This window comes from Leptinotarsa decemlineata, unplaced genomic scaffold, assembly GCF_025532065.1.
Source record: "Leptinotarsa decemlineata unplaced genomic scaffold, Ldec_3_MD MMD2_tig00000218_RagTag_RagTag, whole genome shotgun sequence".
NCBI classification, from domain to species: domain Eukaryota; kingdom Metazoa; phylum Arthropoda; class Insecta; order Coleoptera; family Chrysomelidae; genus Leptinotarsa; species Leptinotarsa decemlineata.
The window spans coordinates 1,130,921-1,152,732 of record NW_027412545.1 but is presented as its reverse complement, the minus strand read 5'-3'; the positions used below and the strand labels follow the sequence as shown (position 1 = coordinate 1,152,732).

At 35.3% G+C, this 21,812-nt stretch overlaps 1 protein-coding gene across 1 annotated transcript in view; it reads right to left on the bottom strand.

Moving 5' to 3' along the window:
• Positions 1–21,812, bottom strand: part of phtm (cytochrome P450 enzyme phantom) — a 58,072-nt gene that overhangs the window by 3,572 nt on the left and 32,688 nt on the right. The window contains exons 3-6 of the mRNA XM_074173193.1: positions 13,261–13,406; positions 9,623–9,825; positions 2,923–3,186; positions 1,414–1,781 (exon numbers count right to left, since the gene is read on the bottom strand). Coding sequence (XP_074029294.1) covers positions 1,414–1,781; positions 2,923–3,186; positions 9,623–9,825; positions 13,261–13,406 — 981 coding nt within the window. The remainder of the gene's footprint in view (positions 1–1,413; positions 1,782–2,922; positions 3,187–9,622; positions 9,826–13,260; positions 13,407–21,812) is intronic.

The following is a 21,812-nucleotide window of genomic DNA, read 5'->3' as shown; positions in this document are numbered from 1 at the left end:
ATGAGAGAACATGCAGAAAGCACGTTCGATAGAATCAGATCGCACTTAAATCCAGCGTTTCGTGATCTACACGATGCGTTGAACATGGATGACCCCAGGTTCCGAGAAAGGGACAAACATCCAAGGCCGACCAGACAAAATCAGAGACCGCCCCCACGAGTCGCCGTCAGGCGGCTCAGGCAAGTATAAAAATCTTAAGTGTATTAACCATATACTCTCTTACAGGAAAACCGCGATTCAATTTCAAAATCACATTTCTCAGCTTCACTGGGAAACGCCCGACTATCACAACTCTGGCCGCCGTTAGCTTTGGGGGCCCCCATGCAAAAATTCAATTAGGAATACCGCGACAAATAAGAGCCAAATAAAATTCAAATCGAGAAGCTAGATAGGGAAATAAAAGCACCTAAAGGCTGGTTTCCAACCAAAAGAGGTTAGATATTAATCTTGCTGAAGTGCCAGCAGCTGGATTGAGGACCGTTTCCTTAAGAAACGGGGGTGGAAGGAAAGGGTCGCCAGGTCCAAACCTGCGGAAGCATTTCCGTAAGGAGGGAGCTTGCGACCTGGGCACACAACCCGGGAGGGGCATGGGGGGGGAATAAGTCCAGTTATCACCCGAAGACGATTGTGGATAGTAACAATCGTAACGTCGTGACGTAACTTGGTTTGGAATCTTTTAATTTTTAATTTTTTGTTTAATAATATTTTTGAATTTGCATTAATATTTCAATTTCTCATTTTTGTTGTTGTTGTTATTGCTTGTATGTTATTTCTTTGTCTTTGTAATTGCAGTTTTTTGTTTAATAAAATTGTTATTTTTAGGTTAATCATATTTTTTCACAGATTCTTTCAGGTATTTCAAATCAATTTAAATTATATTCGACAATGTAACTCTGAACTGATGAAATACACCACGAAATATTGTCAACCAGATTCAAACAAACGTTGAATGGAAGACTAATGTACCAGGTCTCATAAATTCACTAGCTAATACCATATAAAACTTCCCACATGAAAACAATGATAAGACCTCGTAACTATACCACGCCACCCATGTCATACAAAGAAACTGCCGACGTCCGGTAACTATATAGTTTTTATGTCATTCGAATTGACTTAGTTCATACTATAATCACTGTAAAATACAGAAAAATGTTGTGTTTTGACATGTCATTCAAGGTTAAGAGGTTTTGAAAACTTAAATTTGGTGTTCATAGAAATATGAATAATCCAAAGTTAATTAACTGATATTCTGTGAAATTTCCAGTCAGTACTTCGAAACAAGTACGGCAGTGTCTAGGCATCCAATGACTTAGTCACAAACATTTGTTACGTGCTTAATAGCTACGGTGTCATGACAACAAAAATTAGATAATCAGTGGGAAGCTATTATTTTCAAGAAACCATACTTACCTATTTGAAACGGCATAAAATGAGCATTCTTGACCACTTTTCCTTCATCATCGAGGAACCTATACGGATCGAACTTTTCTGGATCATTCCAGACTTCTTCATTCATATGCATTGCCCATTGTAGAGGTACTATCATGGTTCCTTTAGGAATTCTATATCCCTCGATGACCAATTCGGCCATAGTCCCATGTGGAATACCAACTGGTACGACTGGTCGAATTCGTTGAGCTTCGCAGATAGATGCTTCGAGGAGTGGAAGGTGAGGCATATCTTCCAAAGTAGGAGGTCGACCTTGAAGAACATCGTTGATCTCTGAACGAATATTTTCCTGGATTGATTTATTTTTCGCCAAGTACATTAAGTACCATCTACATAAGAAAAATGTAAAGAAAATAATCTAAAATGATTATCTTAAGTGATAAAATTAATTATTGAAAGAATGTGTAACCAGAGAACTTGATATTTCCTAAAATTCACTGTGGACCTGTTATTTCAAAAAATCACAAGTTTTGAAAGTTAACTTCATCATCAATCTAGTCCAGACAAGCCCAAAAAATAATAACAACTAGAAAAATCACCGAGTGTTTGAAGCAAAAATATTTTTACTTTCTTATACATTTTCTTTCCTCGTGATGCCATTCGAAATTATTTGAGATTGTAATCGGTATTTGAGTCGCAGATTCACGAATAGTGACAATAATAATGTCTATTGAGCTGAACAAACTTACTTATCAGTTGCACTTCATCAGGAACTTCTTAACCAACTGAAATATAGTGTTCAGTTCGATTCTTGCTTGTCTCATTAAGGCCTTTTATTTCAGTGTGAAATCGATAATTGATTATGAAAACTGCACACTGGGTACAAGGAATTTTTCTTTAACAAGAATTTGATGATTTCAAAGTGAATTATTCTAACATAATTTCACTAATATAACTTGATCAGTGTATATATCCGATAACACTTCATTTTGGGGCTACGGTTCTCTGTCAAATCTAAGAACGTATTCTTTTGGGGTAATGGGGTACGACCTCTTCAAGAACCAAAAGGGTATAAAGATAACTGAAAAGAATCTTATAAATTAACCCTAAATTTGCAACGGATATAGACTTTCAACCTCCACCAATTGAAACCAAGAATTTAATCGATGCCTAAAACAAATAACTTGATTTCTTCCACTTGATATAAAGATTGATTTTTGTTTTTCCTTTATACTTTTGTTACAGTTTCTTTTGAAAAATGTTTAACGAAACCATAGATATATACCAGATATTATGAAGCATATTGTGTCTCAATGTGATCATTGATATAAGGAAAACATGTTATGTAATTGCAGGAGTATTTGAAATACCAAGAAATAAATGAACTTCAAAATAGTGAATGCAAATTACGAGGATTTTCTGTTTCTCTATTTGATTTGCAAACGAATAGTATGTGGTGGATTGTGCTAAAAAATTAATGAGATTTTAATGAATCTTTGGTGAAAACAATCAAGGACCATAATTACTCACCTTAATGTGGTCAAAGTAGTGTCTAAACCTGCACCAAATAAATCAGCCAGCAAGTGGTAGAACTGCTGGTCATTGTAGAATCTATTAACAATTTCTTCACTTTTCCGAGTTTTCTCCAGAAGGAAAGCTTGTAATATATTAGTAGCACTTTTATCGGAGTCAAGGTCACCTACTTGTTCATCGATAATTTTTTGATAAAGCTCATGCGTTTTGTGTTTACCATCCAATAGAAACTTCATTGTACGTTGATATTTTGGAAGAAATCTAAAACGAATGAAAGTTGTGAATATTTGAAGGACAATTTTGGTACATGTGTGACTAAATCATTAGTTTGTTGTCACTTTCGAAAAATATTTCTCAAATTATGCTAAATGATACTCATGGAAAGCAATTCTGTAATTCATATTTGCTAATGTTCGTTAATGTGTCGCAAGTAGGAACTTGTCATTATAATACCTTTCCACAAAGTAGGGCGCCATATCCAATATGAATATTTGAGAAAATTGAAATGAATCAACAATTTCGTATAGGTTAGTAGCTCAAATTCACGACTATTTTTATAACGTACACCGAGAGAGTAGGGTATACATGATACAATTTTCATATGCACAATTCTCTGTGATCAGAAGAAATGTGATTCGTGAAGTGAATATTTCCATAAACGATATGAAATGTTCTACATTAATTTGATTCTTCGAATTGAGAAGCTCAAGTTATATTGAACTGGGGTTTTGAGAACGAAAATAAAGAATATTGGTATTATCTGGTATTATAAGAGGTATTCACCAATGCAGCGATATCCCAAATAAAAAGCTGAAATTGTCGATACTGAAGGGAACGAACTATCTGATTTATTTATTTATTTATTTACATCCAACAGGCCAAGGCCCAATAAAAGGAGTATACAATAATAGAGCAGGTAACTATTTCTAGATAAATGTAAGTTTAACACGTTGAACGCCACCGTGGGAGCCGTGGGTATATCAGGCCAAATTTTTTTGTGGTTGTGTCTCAAAAATATATTCTTCTTTCATATAATTTCAAGTTAGAAATGAAGAAAACAGATTTTGACATTTTATTACGTTGTCATTAGTATGTATCCGCATTGGGTACCCACGGCCACAATATTCATTTTTGAAAACTGCTGCCGCATGTATCCAATCTGGATACATGAGCCGGCAACAACGTCGAAAAAAATTAGAAAAGGTGTTTACAAGTTTGGAACAAATCACTTGCAATGCCTTTTCATCAGACGAAGTTCATGCAGTGTCTTGACTTTGGATACTGAACTTCCGTACTCTTTGATAAGTTATTAGTGTTCTTTACATTATTTATACGGCATATTTCGAAAACAATGTCCTTCGATCAGTAACAATTACATTTACAAAAACTCATGCAAGAGTTGTTGTCTGACGAAGAGAATTCGCTATTTGGAGATGTTTACTTATCAGACGAATATCAAATAGAAAGTGATGACTGTAGTCATAGTGATAGTAGCTCGACTTCTACAAGTTTCAGAAAAAGTAAGCGCATAAAACTGAAAGCAACCAGATCATCTGACCTAGGTAAGTTTATGATTCCTTCAAAATGATATAAACCTAATGTTATTCGAAATCTAAAACAAATTACCAAATGACCTACCGTCAATAAAATTATAAATTGCATATAATATTAGATTTAGGTATTATAAAATAAGTGGAAAAATGTTGTATGCAATTTGCAAGTCTTTTTGTTAGACTGACTAGAAAACATTTACAAAATGTTTTCTAGTCAGTTACAAAATGATTATGATATTGATATCTTGAAATGACATGACAATTTTTTTACAGATATTTTCCAGCCAAGTACGAGTTCAACACTAATTTCAACAAAGAATGCCAGTACGTTGGCCAAGAAACCTAGTACTACGATTCATGTCACAGAAACCATAGAAGATGTCATTGCTCAATTTCGAGTAGATGAATCGTCTTCAGAAGACGATGATTCACTTCCAACGAGTGATCCTACATGGGGACCAGTACAAGGTAATCACCTAAAAGATTTTCCGTTCAAGGAGCCGAATCCTGGCATAAAATCAAAAATATATGAGCGGTTCTACGATAAAACACCATATGATTTTTACAAACTTATGGTACCCGATTACATAATAAGCCATATTGTTCTTGAAACTAATCGTTATGCGGAACAATGCAAGAGAAATAATAATCTACGGAAGTCTAGAATAAAAGCATGGGCCGATACCAACTCAGAAGAAATAGAGACATTTTTTGGAATAATTATGTGGATGGGGTTGTCTCAGTTACCAAGTATCGAGTCATACTGGCGGACATCATTTTTGTACTGCAATAAAATAAAGTCCTTGATGAGCAGAAATAGATTTCAACTTTTGCTAAAAATGCTTCATTTCAACAATAATGAAGGAGTCATACAAAATCGACTTCATAAAATAAACCCGCTCATTGATAACCTCCTAGTAAGCTTTCAAGCTGTTATCATTCCTCAAAATGAGCTATGCATAGATGAAATACTTGTCCCTTTCAGAGGACGTTTGTCGTTTAGACAATACATAAAAAACAAACGCCACAAATTTGGCATAAAGCTATTCAAGTTATGTGTCGATAAAGGATATACCTATAATTTTAGCGTATATTGCGGGACTGAAAAAACTGAAGGTCAAACGGTAGCAACGAGTGTAGTAATTTCCCTTTAAACCAATTTATTAGATCAAGGGAGAACCTTGTATACTGATAATACAAGTGTTTCCCTAGCTCACACTTTGTTAGACCGAAAGACACATTTAGTGGGGACATTACGTTCAAATAGGAAGCTCAATCCTAAAGATGTTGTCACTAAAAAGATAAATAAAAATGAAATTGTCGCAGCTGAGAGCAACACAGGCGTGGTGGTTCTGAAATGGAGAGATTGAAGAGATGTTTTGGTCCTTAGTACAAAACACACTGATGAACTAGTAACAGTAAGTCAAAGGGGTGGTGAAGTATAGAAACCAAAAATAATAAGCGACTATAACAAATGTAAAGCTTTCATCGACCTTTCAGACCAAATGAAAGCATATTCATCATCTTTGAGAAGGAGCTTGAAATGGTACCGAAAATTGGCAGTTGAGCTTCTATTAAGTACGGCTTTGGTGAATGCATATATATTGCATCAAGAGGTTGCAAACGACAAAATGCCGATAACAAAATTCAAAGAATGCGTTATATTAGATTTGTTACATTTTCCAACTGAGACACTTAACAAAACGGCACCAGCTGATGAACCTTCAGCACAACATGTTTTGAAAGAAAGTCAAGGTGCTGGCAGAAAACGAGGAAGATGTGTACGATGAGGAGGTTGGGAGAAAGGCTGCAGCTAATCAAACAACACAAAGTAAATTCAGATGTATAACATGTGAAAAACATTATTGCTTATCTTGTTTTTTTGAAGTACACAAATGTTTTATGGCATAAAATACCCAATCTGTTTTTGTAATGTTCATTTCTTCCGTGAATATACATTTTGTTCATTATAATTTAGCGCTTATTGTTGTCGAATAAAAAACCTTCCCAATTTCATACCTACTTACTAACAAAATCGTCCCCTGAAAAAACTGTGAATAAAATTCACAGGCCAAATATGCTTTTAGGTATGCCAGGCCATATTGCGAACGCTTCCATAAAGATCTGCGCAAGGCATGCAGCCAACACAGATACATGTGGCTGAAATTACAGAAATACTTATGTATCCGCCATGGATTCACGCGGCCATCGAAACACTGAGTCGCGTGTGTCCGTGTTGGATACATACGGCATTCAACGTGTTAAGTGAACATTTTGATATTCGGCTAGGAAATAATCTATACAAACTATTTCTAAATTGATTCAGGGTAGAAAAAAATAAATCTACAGAGTATTTATTGACAGTTCGGGACATAGAGGTTAACGGGCTGTAGAAATGGTGTTGAGAATTGGGTACATTAATGTGGAATGTGATATTTGATCTGGACGTATCGAGGTACATTAAAATTGATTTGGGACAGTAGAGTTGGTGTGTCAATGGGACCAATGACCAATTTATAGATGAGAATGAGATCTGCAATTTCTCGTCTTCTTCTCAAAGTTACAAAACTAAATTCAGTCAGAAGGCAAGTGTATTCATAATTTCTAGCCGGATAGTTTCCATATTTCTCATAATAGGCAAACTTGAGGAATTTCTTCTTAAAACCTTCAATGTATTTTGTTTGATTAGGATTCCAGACAGAACTACAATACTCTAATTTACTACGTACCAAACTATAGTAAACTGAACGAATACATTCAAATGATCTAAACTCTTTGCAGTTTATTATAACAAATCTCAGCGACTTAGAAGCTCTCTGAACAATGCTTTCAATGTGCGCATTAAATGTAAGTTTATTGTCAAATAAGATTCCTAAGTCAAGAGTATCATCAACTCTTGGTAAGTCTATATTATCAATTGTAAAACTGAACTGGTATGGATTCAATATACGAGCATAAGTCATAATTTTACACTTTTCAACATTCAGACAATCAGACAATCATACGAATCCCGTATTTCTCTGAAAAGCTTGAAATCATCAGCAAAAATTAGCTTTGTTGATTGTATAGAAGCGCATATGTCATCTATAAAAAGTAAAAATAGCAGCGGTCCCAAATTAGATCCTTGGGGAACCCCCGACTTTATGTTTTTAATAAATCCGATTTTTTCACCTTCATACTCGACATATAGACTACGATGATTCAAATAAGATCTTAGTAGATTTTGTAGGAGGAAATACCATACGCATCCAACTTCAATAATAATTGTTGATGGGAAACTTTATCGAATGCCTTGCTGAAATCTGTATAGATTACATCAACTCGACATCTATTATCCAGAGAGTCGGATATGAATTGAGTAAATGTGCAGAGATTCGATACAGTTTCCCTCATTTTCATAAAGCCATGTTGAAATTCTGATATCAGATTTCTCACATATGCATATATCAAATCGAATAAAATAATCTCAAAAAGTTTGGAAAATGCAGAGATTAGTGCAGTCGGTCGATAGTTAGAAATTTCTGATTCATTTCCTGATTTGTGTACCGGACAAATCCGTAATACTTTCCACTCCTCTTGAGAAACCTCTTTTTTTAGTATAGCGTTGAAGATAATGAGTAGAGGATACTTTGAAATATCAATATGTTTTTTGACAAGTTGTCAAGGTATATTATCCGGGCCACATGTTAATTTATTTTTGAGTTCAGAGGCTGCATTCAGTATATTTTCTTCCTATATCTCATCAAAGATCAATAAATTACCTCATCATGAGGAATACAATGAGTATAATGGTCCAGACTTGATAATTTAGAAAATTATCACGTGTGCCTTCAATTGTTTTATTGATCATGCACATTTGACTGAATGGGGATATAGAATATTTCAAACAATTCATCTCTGGCACGGTGTTGGACGGACGCGTCGATAACGTCCGTCCACAAAGAAGGTACGAGGAGGCCATTGTTTTAGATGGACTGTCCGCTATCTTTGTATGTGCAAGCATGACACTGAAGGTGTACTAGCATGAACCAAATTTGTGAAGAGTCAATTACCATTGTTCATGATAAAAATAGCACCCCCAATCACGCCGGTTGAAGTAAGTAATTATTTCAATAAATATAGGAATTACACGTTAAAAGGTAAGACCTTGTTAGTACTTAGCTCGCACAAGTTTCTCAAATTCTGAGAGTTGTCGTTCGTATGGGGGCCACAGCTGATTAACGGAAAAACAGATTTCAAACAGATTTTTTAAACTAAACACAGAAATATGTACTCGTAAATTATGTACAGACATTTCTTTCGTATATAAACTGAAAGATAAAGCCCATTCGAAACAACTATTTCAAAACTTGCCATTCTAAGACGTATTGATGAAGAGGACCGACACCAAGTGATGATAGTACAGAGGTCATTGAAAGTCCGAGCATAAGAGAAACAAACAGCGAGGAGAAACCAGCAAATCGGGAATAGCAGAGCATGTATGGATTCATCAACATAACATTAAGTTATCCCAAACTAAGATCATTCACAGGGAGAAACACTGGTTTGAGGGGAAGCTCAAAGAAGCTGCATATATATTGTCCAACGACGCATTCAGCCAAGCTAGCTTGGAGATACGTAACATATGAAAACCTTCAATCATGCTTCGAACAGTCAACTCTCACTAAACCGGTGAAGTAGAGAGAGGAAAGAGGAAATGGGCGAAGTAGGTATTCAAATGATCTACGAATCGTCATCTCTCGGAGCAACAATTCAAGAATCATCCGAAGACGATTGTGGATACTCAAAATGTCTTAAAGTAACTTGGTTTAAAATAGTTCTTATTCTTCTTCAATTTCTTTTTTAATTGTCCAATTTTTGATATTTTGCTCATTTTTCCAAACGGAAATTTTTTTTCTCAAGAAGCAATCTCTTATGAAAATATTCGGTTTTCAGTTCAAATGTATTTAAGTAATATCGTACAAAAATGTTCTTTAGTTGAAATTATGTTGTTAGAATTCAGCCAAATCGAATGTATGAATTCTGGGATAAAAATATAAAGTTGAAAGGCGAACAACTTTTTCAACTCAGTTTTCCAGAATATTTCCTATATCAGTAACTTACTCTATAGATGACACTGTATAGAAAAAAAAATCTATTCAAACCTCAAAAAAGGCAAAAAATTCAAAGGTCCGGCAACTCCAATATGCTTGGTACCTTCTTCTTGTATCTCTTGTAGCCAAATCCATATATCATCATTCCGTGACCATGATATCCCAAAAACGAATAAATTTATGGCTGACCCCAAACTGTGCCGAAGTGGTTCTAATGGGTCGAGTGCAGTGTCCTCTCCTGAATTGCCAATGTACTATAAAAAATTTGGGTGAAAGTGAAATTTTGAAAATACTTCTTTTTTTTTCAATACGTTGTAATGGATGTTCATCAAATATGGGTCACTTCAATATTTTTGAAAATGTTATAAATATAATTATAATAAAATTCCGAAGGTAAGAAACGGCAAGACGAAAATAAGGTTTATTAGCATGTATTAACTTGAATATTACTGGAGTGTTTCTCAACAACAAATCGTTATTTTTAACACCTCGACACGTATTTCGATCATCAAATGATCATCTTCAAGAGGAAGTTTAATCTTTCTCTTGAAGATGATCACTTGGTGATCGATACACGTGTCGAGGTGTTAAAAATAACGATTTGGTTTTGGGAAAAAACTCCAGTAATATTCATTACTACACCAAAGGTTCCAAACAGTGCATCACAAGTATGCATTAACTTATCTTCTGAAAATTTGTCTGTTTCCAAATGCGCAATGTCGTTGAAATATTTGTTTTTTCATTTGTACCTATCCAGGGTAGGATTTTGAGATGAAATGTCTGATGAATATTGGTAATGTAGTGTTCATGTATTCGTCTGCCACCGCTCATTGGCACATACAATGTTAAAATGTTGATAAAGACTGGCCTATATAACTGCTGATATTTTGGAATTGAAATCTCTCTTACTTCCCAATGAAAAAGCTGCTAGAGTGTTCTTGGGCATATTGGCGATGGCACGTACACTGTATTAACGACAAAATCATTACAGTTCTGAAATTGGTCCTAATCAGAAATGACACTCTTCAATTGGAAGCACTACCGTATATTATATCAATAGCATTGAGGACATAATTGAAAATAGTGACAGAAGTATGCCAAAATACCCTGTCATAACTCGGCATTATAACTCTCAATTGGAAGAATTTAGGATGGTTGATTACATGGAGTTAAAGAATATTATTTTTTCAATGCCCAATGAAAGTAGTACCGACGACATAAATATGTCGTTCATTAAATATTGTTCTGATAATATTGCAGAACCGTTGCTCAACCTTGTTAATACTTCACTAGAGACTAGTATGTTTCCAAATGGATTCCAATAATTACACTGCCAAAGGTATCTAATTTTAATAAAGCTACCGATTTAAGACTAATGAATATGCTAAGCTTGATTGAAAAAATCTCAGAAAAGGTAGTGTATGAACAATTGGTAAGCTATATTGAAGATAACAACATGTTAATAGTGTTCAATCTGGTTTTCGAAGCAAGCATAGTTGTGAAACAGCATTTCAATGTGTTTTAGATGGTTGGAAAAAAGTATGGAAGGAAATAAACTAGTAGGTGCAGTATTTCTTGACCTACAGAGGGCTTTTGAGACTGTGAATAGAAATAGATTAGTGCTAAAGATGGAAAGTATCGGTATTGTGGGTAAAGCATTGAAATGGTTTGCAAATTATCTAGATAATAGAAAACAGAAGTTTCTTCTGAATAACATAGAATCCGACGAAATAGAAAATGAATTTGGGATGCCACAAGGTAGTATTTTCGGCCCTTTACTCTTCCTTATTTATATAGATGATACAGTAGGAGGTGCTGGAATGTGTGAAATCCACTTATTTGTAGATGACATCCTCAACTATTTTCCTTCCACAGACCATGGAATTTTGAAGGAAACGATAAACTCTACAATAAATTGTATTCATAAATGGTGTTGCAGTAATTTAATTAAAATAAATGAAAATAAAACAAAATGTATGCTCATTGCAAGAGAAAACCAGATTAAAATACTGCCAAGCCATAATTTGGAAATCAAACTATGCGGGAACCCAATCGGACAAGTGAAAAAAATCAAATACTTGGGTATTATAGTTGACTATGGACTAACGTTTGAAGAACATGCAAACTAAATATCAAAAAATATTTCTTTCAAAGTAAACTTTTTATTCAGATGTTCAAGATACCTTAATGCATGGACAGAAACGGTGATATACAATAGTATTATACTTTTCCATTCGAATTATTGCTCCACTATTTTATATCTACTGAACCAAAACCAAATCAACAGGTTCCAAAAACTACAAAACCGATCGATGCGTATCATTTTGTCATGTAGCAGACGCACTCCCTTAAAAACCATGTTGGACAGCTTAGGATGGTTAGCAATTAAAAATTATTTGTTATACCAGACACTTATTTTCATTTTTAAAATCAAAACATGACGGGCACTAATTGATTAAATAAGTTACAATTTTGAACTGCACCAATACCCAACCAGATCAAAAAATTGCTTTCACTTACCTCTAGTAAGGGCAAAGACTTCTGAAAATTCTGTCTTTGTTAAAGGATTCAAAGTTTTCAATGATTTAACCCCAGAATTGAAGGATATAGATTCTATTGTTCTTTTCAAAAGGTTATTGAAAAGTATATGATAGAAAAACGTAATGAGACCTGACGTTTATTTTATAAACACACAGTATCTATATTTGTTGTGAGACGTGAACTTCTAGTTTAGAAACTTTTTCTATATGACGACATTAATTTTATTTTTATATTTTTATGTATTCGCAAGATTTTATGCTAATATATTTGAGACAAGATGTAAATTAGTAATTAACTATTTTTGTATGTATGAGTGTATAAGTATGTATATATATTTTATTGATTTATGACAATCTACAAGTGACAACAAATCAATTTTATTTTTAGATTTTATTGATTTCATTTGAAATTATTACTCACTGAACTGTATTATTAGTTTTTGACATATATATATATATATATATATATATATATATATATATATATATATATATATATATATATATATATATATAGTGTGTCAAGAACTACCCATTATTGAATAATTGGCGAAGTTGCCGGATCGCCTTGATAGAGCAACAAGTTTGATCTATTCAAGCTTCGATTTCGATTCTCGTTGTGAGAAATAGTGCGGAATCTTCCAGAATGGTATTGTGGTATATCTCTTTTTTATTTCTCATATTTTCCCTAGTTTTGTTGTTTTTGATAGTATTAATTTTACTGAGACTCTAATACAATCATCAATACAAATATTTCACATTGAAACATCAATCACTTGAATTTCAAACAATCGATATAATATTACATGGGCTTAACAGTCTCGGGCCTAACACATAAATGGCACCAGTGTCATTGCATTTACCACTTTTTCAGTTAGTACTAATCTTCAAAAGAAAGCTGTTGAAATTTTATGATATTTTACTAAGAAGTTTGTGAGTTATTGTGCTGAGAGTGACATTGCTTTTGTTATTTTCAAAACAATGGATCAAAAACAATTTCGTGTCTTCATTTTACACTGCTTCTTGATGGGAAGGAATACCGTTCAAGCAAAGCAATGGCTTGAAAAGTGTTATAAGGACTCCACTTCATCAGAAATAATAATTGAACTTAAACGTTGGTTGGTTACAAAATCTTTGACAGATACTCACATTCACAAATTCATTAGCGTGCGTCATGATGAGTTTTTCCATTTTAGTCCTCTGTGGGCCTATTTTCGACCCACCAAATTGTCGGATGCAGTTATGAACGAATCTTCTTTGTTCTCTCCATAGTTCGCCTTCTGCGCAAATGAGACCTAGAAAAAGAAAAATGGAACTTGAAGAAGAATATAAGAAATATTTATAAGCATTAAATTTTGAAAAATGTTGTGAATGTTCAGCAAAATTCACCACAAAACATTTGACATATACCTGAGTTGAAAATCGAATATAAAATCCGAGCTAAAATATACTGTTTGACATATTAGATTCAAAGTGACACCGTTTCGGATTCTTTTGAGCAAAGTCTTTCATTTGATATCCATATCAGAGGGTGGGCGAGAATTCATGGTAAGTGTACTGTATTCATGAAATTTATATACATATATTTATATATTATGTATGTCTCTGTCGAAGTGTCTTTCTTCATACAGCTATTTTTTGTGAATAGTGGGATATTGTTTGTTATTCTATACCAGCGATAAATTGAGCACAAAATAAATTTTAATATTCACGAGGACTGATTAGAGGGTTGCATGAAAATACTTGGATTGTCAACAATTTTTAATTCAGAGTGACTGTGTGCATGCTCGGTTGGTAGCCAGGTGGTTCGACGTGGGTGTTTTGTTCACTCGTTCAATCGGCCGATATGTCTGTCGATGGTTCAAGCCGCAGGCTGAACGATCGATTTTCACTTGCTACCGTCCAATCCTTGTTAGGAATCACACCTCGTTAGTCCTTAGCTCGCACAAGTTTCGACCGCAGGCTGAACGATCGATTTTCACTTGCTACTCGTGTTAGGAAGCACACGTCAAAAGGTAAGACCTCATTAGCCCTTAGCTCGCACAAGTATCGACTAATAACACTATCCATGATGAAATTTCCACACTATATATTTTATTTAATACGTGTTTTACTACATATAGTTTCATCACTTGGATCTAGTACATCAAAATACAGGGTGTTCCTTAAACACATGCTAATATTTGAGGAGGTAATTCTTAGACCCATTTTAAAGAAAAAACGTCCTATGGACGTATGTCCTAAACGCCTTAACTTTTGAGATACAGGGTGGCAAAGTTTTCAAAAATAATCAGTTTTTTAATAATAACTGAGATAATTTTGTAGACATCTTTGGCATATTCGGTACATATATTCCATGCCTCAAGGTGCATTTTCTGATGTACAATTTTCTTAATTTTCTCTGCCAGTGGCGTACGTACGAATTTTGAAATGTATATTTTTGGCGAAAAAAAAACTACATTTTTGAGCATAATTGATTTGCTGGGTTTTCTTTGTCCGATGCATGATTTTCGCTCAAAAAATTAGAAATCGCTTTACTTAAGGATAAATTCCTTAAAAATCTGATGCGGTATCGTGCATCGACTGAAAGCAAACTAAGAGATCAGATTTGTTGCAAAATAATTGAGGATCTAAAAGGTATTTGTTTGTTGTCAGATGCACTGTTCTCAATTAAAATTACGTCATAACGCAGCACCGCTTAATAATTTTTGAAAACATAAATTTAGTTATCCTGTAATAAATGATGTGTAGCAGAATTTATTTACTGCACCTCTTGGAAATATGGAGTTTGTCGATATGTGATTTCTTTTAAATATTGAAACCAGAAAAACAGCGTACTCACCATAGCAATAAAAAACGAATTCTCTGTCACATCGCGTTTTGATTGATTTTGAAGTGTTATTGAAGTTATTTTGGTAGTCCGCTGTTTTTCTGAATATCAGTAAATATGGTAAATTATACGAATGCGGAAATGGCGCAAATGCATTACGTATATGGCCTTGCCGATGGTAATGCAACAGAAGCCAGGCGCATTTATCAGGAAAGATATCCTAATCGTGCCTTACCAGATAGCCGAACTTTTTCAAATATTCATCGTCAACTTGGGGAAACTGGTAGTTTCAAGAAAGGGACTCCGGAAGGTAGACCTCGTGTAGTAAGAACTCGTGAAACTGAGGAAGCGGTGCTGCAAGAAATTGAGGATCATCCTGAGACGAGTACGAGGAAGATCGCTAGAACTCTGGATATTTGTCATCAAATTGTTTGGCGTATTTTGGTTGATTTTTTGTTATACCCATACCATATTTCAAGAGTGCAGGCATTACTCCCCAAAGATTTTCCACAGCGTGTGAACTTCAGTCAGTGGTATCTACAAAGTATTGCACTAAATCCGCAGTTTGAGACTCAAATTTTGTTCACAGACGAAGCAAATTTTTCTCGGAATGCCATTCAAAATTTCCATAACAATCATGTGTGGGCTGAAGAAAATCCCCATGCAATAACCGAAACCCATTTCCAACACCAATTTTCGGTTAATGTATGGGCAGGAATTATAGGTGATCATCTAATAGGCCCATTTTTTCTACCAGGACGCCTTGATGGTCGTTCTTATTTACACTTTCTCGAAGAAGTCTTACCTGGGTTATTGGAAGATGTGCCACTTGCGTTAAGGAATCGAATATGGTACATGCACGATGGCACCCCTGCTCATTTCAGTGTAATTGCCCGAAACCATTCAAATACAGTTTATCCTAATCGTTTGATAGGTCGCGGAGGACCTCAGCAATGGCCAGCAAGATCCCCCGATCTCAACAGTTTGGATTTTTTTTATGCGGTCACCTTAAAACTCTTGTGTATAAAACTCCAGTTAATACTTTAGAAGATTTAAGAGAGCGAATAGTTGCCTCGTGTGAAACTATACGAAATACGCCGGGAATATTTGAACGGGTGCGTAGCAATTTTCAGATTCTCATTCATTTTAGAATTGATCTAATTTCTTAATTTGCTTTCTGTCGATTTTTATTTTTTTGAGTGAAAATCATGCGTCGGACAAAGAAATACCAAGAGATCAAATTTTCTCAAAAATTAATGAGGAATTTAAAAATGATTTTATTTTGAAAAAAAAGCATTGGCGTAGTACTTTTTCCCCAAAAATATTCAATGCGAAACCCGTAGGGATGTCACTGTTTGAAAAAATACAAATTTGTGTACATCAGAAAATGCGCCTTGAGGCATGGAACATATGTACCAAATATGCCAAAGATGTCTACAAAATTATCTCAGTTATTATTAAAAAACTTAACAAAAGTTAAGGCATTTAGGACATACGTCCATAGAAAGTTTTTCTTGAAATGGGTCTAAGAATTACCTCCTTTGATATTAGCATGTGTTTAAGGAACACCCTGTATATATCTAATATACAGTACATTTCTTTAATAATGTCCCCTCCTTTTATTTTTTGAACGAATCAACTTAAAAAATTGAAATTTGGGCTAATGAAATTAATGCATGAAAAATTTATTTTGAAGTGAAATTGACAGATGAAACTTTCAAGATGGCGACTAGGCGCCAGTTGGGAAACATCATTTTGAAACTTCTGACGAATACTTCACAACCCTAGAATATGAAGTCAATATCTTCACCTACTACAAAATGGCGGAACATTTAATAATTTCCTGAAGACAAACACATTAATATCGATATTTCTAGAAATATCAATTTTTATCTGCCATATGGCAATTCCAACAACCCGATAAGGTTTGTTAGGCTATATTTTGTTTATGAAATGACAAAAATTACAGTACGACAATGAACATCATTGTTCAGTTAGAATATTCTCATTTAGTTTTCGGTTTTACCAGTAGAAAGGTACCACGTCAACAATTTCTAAAATGGTCAATTCTCGTCCATTGGAACGGTGTGACGCGTAACTTTCACGAAACCGAAATGATTTTCAATGAATGTTTTCCGAATCGTCCTATCTGTAGAAAATATTTGAGGGAACTTGTATCCAAATTCACAACAACCGGTAGTGTACATAACAAAAAGACCCCAGGTCATCCGTCCATTCCGGAAGAACAGCAAGTGCAACAGTCTACTTATTCCGTCGCGAATATTTGTGATGTGTCTCCTTCTACGGTGTGGATAATTTTGAAGAGGAATACAAAATTAAAATGGTACACCAATTAACTGAAGATGACCCTGATCGAAGAACAGAATTCTGCGAAATCATAACGGAAACTATTGCAAGGCATTCTACCTATGTCTACAATATTTGTTTTAGTGGCGAATGTACATTTTCTTTAACGGCAATGTTCACAGATATAATTGCCGTTATTGAAGTGATACCAACCCTCACGTTTTCCGGGAAACACATACCCAATATTCAGAAATAATTAACGTTTGGGCAGAAATATTGGGAGACCATATTGTAGGACCTCTATTTATTTATTGAAATTTAACAGGGGAACTGTATTTGAATATTCTGGAAACTACTGTTGAGTCTCTCAGACAAGTAAGAAAAAATTTGGATAGTACTATTTTCGGTCGTTGGATTGGCCGTCGAGGTCCTACAGAACGGTCAGCCCGCTCGCCAGATTTGACACCTTTGGACTTTTTATGGGGCTATTTGAAGCAACAGGTATAGGAAACTGAACCTGCTTCAATATTGGATATACGGCATAGAATAATAAATATTTGAAGAGATATTGACGTTACTGTGTTCGAAAATTTTTGGCTGAAATAGCGGATAGGCTGTCAAGAAATTCAAGGCAACCATTTCGGGCATATTCTGGACTGACCTCAAGCTTATTACCTCATATTATGTAGTTAAATGTCAATGTATTCAGGCAATTATTAAAAGTTTCGTCATTTTGCAGCAATTGATATTATGTTCTAGGGTTGTGAGGCATTTGTCAGAAGCTTCAGAAAGATGTGTCACAAGACCATCCTTTCCATTTTATTTCTTTTTCAAGATGGCGCCCAGCCGTCATCTTGAAAGTTTCATCTGTCAATTTCACAATCATTTCATTATTCCAAATTTCAATATTTTGAGTTGACTCTTTCAAAATATAAAAGGGGGGACATTAAAGAAAAGCACTGTATACCCAGTGAGTAGTACAAAACCTAATTAGATAAATGACTGATTCTGACAATATAGGAAGAATTTGAAGAAACAATTATAATGCAATATTACTTATAGAAAACTGGTAAATGATCAATATTAATATTAATTAGTAAAGATGATGGCATCACCCTCCTTACGAAGATGCCATCTATGGGATCGGCAGAAGACCCAATCCCAAAATATCAAGGATGAACGCCTCCCAAAGGCGGTCAGTTGCAAAGCCAAGTTTTGACATCGACCACCGAACGAGATTCGCCCTCTGTCTGTGCAAGCAAAAATTCACATCATGAAGGGTCTTCATCAGGTCCTTCCTATATTTGAATTTGAATGAATCGAAGTCTGTGTGTGTGAATATTCTATTGAATCAATCAATTAAAACGATTCAAGGGGGAATTTCCTCTTCTTCCAGCATGTGGTTCTGTTCCAAGAATTCGAGAGTGAAGAACCAGTAATCTCCCGAAGCTGACGTCACTATCAAGTTGACTGCTAACCTCACCGATCGACCGGTGGTCAATAACCGAATGCGTGCATGGCCAAAGCGTGGACTACGGCACTGCCCGTTCCCGCGCAGCGTAAAAATAACCTCTTGAGAACGATAGTGAGAGTGAAGAAGTAAGAACACAGAATTAGTCATCGAACCGGACGTGAGTAGAATTCCCTGGTTCAAATAATAACTTCAAGTCGCGTCATCGCGTCCTTGTCCTCCTGCGACCCGCAGAGGCTAATGTTCCACAGATGTTTCCAGAAGCATTGGACGAGAGTTAAAGATCACTTCTGACGGTCAACTGGTGTCCAGATCACACGTGAACTATTTAATTCTGAAAATTCGACGGGACAGCACGTTGAAAATCCAGAACGAAATGGAATGTGTTCTTCACAGAAGTGAATGACGTGGCGGGCGAGCTATGGGGATATCTCATGGGAAAAAAGTCATCAAAACTTGTAATGCGATACAATAATGTATATAGCGACATTTCTAAAATGATCAAATAACTTGTGAAAGAAAAATTCAGAGCAAACCCAGTTTGCCAACGTACATAAATGTTAATTATTTAGAATACAAACCCCTGGCAATAACATAATCAAGAGAATTTGAAACAAAAAACCAGCAGCTTTCTATCAATCAACAGTGAATGGGGACTCTTTCACCTATCAGAATGTTTGAGAGGGTTGTTCGTTGAAATTTTTACTTCAGTGGAGAAAACAGACAGATCCAAGCCCCATCTAAGCCTATATGATGTTGCCCCTCTAATTGAATCATTTGAAATCAGATAATATTGATAGAATGGCTTCATTGACAATAAATCTATCAACACTAATTTGTTTAAATTGAAAGGTTTATATTTTTGAGATTATATTTTCGGGAAAGAAAGTTTTTGGCTACTACAACATTTTGATACAAAAAATGTGGGAATCCTTCAAATAAATAAGGGGAACAATCAATTTCAAAAGGAGTAACTCTATACATAGATGTGTTCATGTAAAGAAGTACCTTTCAGAAACGAACTGAAAGAAAAAGCCCTCCTGAAACAAATACTCTCATATGAACACTGAATTACACAAAAATACTTTTTCTACTCTGTTTGTATTCCAAACATTCGATATGGAATTGAATCAGATATCATTCACAGGATTCCTACACAATGTACTGACTGAAAGGTAAACATTTCATTGAATACACTTATATCATAAATGACAGTATGTGAATAACATTTCATTAATTCCCAGCCAAAGGAATTTTGTTTAAATCGAAAGGGTATATTTTTATGAGGAACTGATTTTTGGGAAAGGAATGTTTTGTCTTTCTACTTCTCCATCAGTTTGTGTCTGAAAGTTACTTCTTCGATTGTTTCCTTTCTTTCTTTGGAAGATTCCCACATTTTTTGTGTCAAGATAGAGTAGTAGAAAGCCAAAAAATTTCTTTTTAACCAATTTGTTCATTTTTTAAAATACAATTTACAGTACTTTAGAACATAAACTTCAATTATATACGATTTTGGGGATTATCGAAAAGCATGCGATAGAACTGATTTTTCTTAAAAAATCATCACAGTTTGCACTATCAGATCATTATTTTAATCTTCATACTTGAAGATAAATCGAATCATACGAAAGAACAATTCGTTTAGGCCAGTCTCAACTCCCTACAGTGTAGGTTAATGGACTGACACCTATCAGAAAACAACTACTCTCTTGGCTAATACCACGAAGGGCGTTGGATTATATCCGACAGGTGTCAGTGCAGGATTTTTCACTGAAGTTTTTTCTGCTTATGCTGTTGGTGATACAACTATCGCAATGAATTTTCAATTATTGGAACACACTTGCAGACCGGTATCGGGCTGTTTGGCCACTCGTCAGTGCAAGGTAGTGTCTATAATCAATATGAAGTCGACGATTTTCGATGAAGCGAATAACAAGCAACAGGTTTGTCATCGCCCCATCTGCCTGTGAACGAGGTAACCAACTGTATATTTGAAATTTGCCCAACTCCTCGTATAAGGAAAAAAAACTATTCACATATAGTCAGTCAGTGCAGTAATTGATGAGGACAAAATAAGATGGGCTATATCGGTAGTAGGAGAATGGATACTCTCTGGTAGAGCAATAAGTATTAATGTAGAAGACATCACAGTGAAAGGACTGGTCATGAGGGGATGTCCACAGGGAGGGGTCTTATCACCCCTTCTCTGGAACATAGTTCTGGATACCCTGATTAATCACCTTAACAAAAATAGATTCTACACAATTGCATACGCAGATGACATAGTTATCTTGCAGACCGGCAAATTTGTAAACACACTGTGCGATAGAACGCAGGATGGGCTCAAATTGATAGAAACATGGTGTAAGGAACACTCACTGTCGATCAATCCCAAGAAGACTGAGATGGTCCTTTTCACCAAGAAAAGAAGTTTAACTGGCTTAAAACCTCCAGAAATCTTCAAAAGCAAACTAAACTTCTCTGAAGAGGTAAAATACCTCGGTACTACCTCGGTACTCGACAGGAAGCTAACATGGAACTCTCATCTACAGAGTTAGAGCAAAAAGAGCATATGTTGCTTATGAGCAATGTCGGAGGACAGTGGGACGCGCATGGGGTCTTTCACCCCGTGTGGTCACCTGGATCTACACTGCAATAATAAGACCTATGTTAACGTATGGAGCCATTGCATGGGGACCGAAAGTTCTACAAGCAACGGCCATCCAAACATTATACCGAATACAGCGAATGGCTTTTTTAAACATCATAGGAGCCATGAGAACAACACCAACCGCGGCAATGGAATTAATCACGGGCCTGACCCCTTTTGATCTGTACGTTGAGGAGGTTGCCTTGATGGCCATGGTACGATTGCGCACGGCTGGTGTATACCTTGAAGTAGGAATGGGTCAATTGAGGCTGGACCTATGGCAGGAAGCGCTTACTGCGCAACCTCTGCTGCAGGCAACAAGCGATACAATTGAACCCAGGTTTGTGTTTAATAAACCCTACAAAATACAAATAAAGCAGAACATAGAGTCTGATGATATAAATGCAATACGGATCTACATAGACGGCTCAAAACCAAAGAAG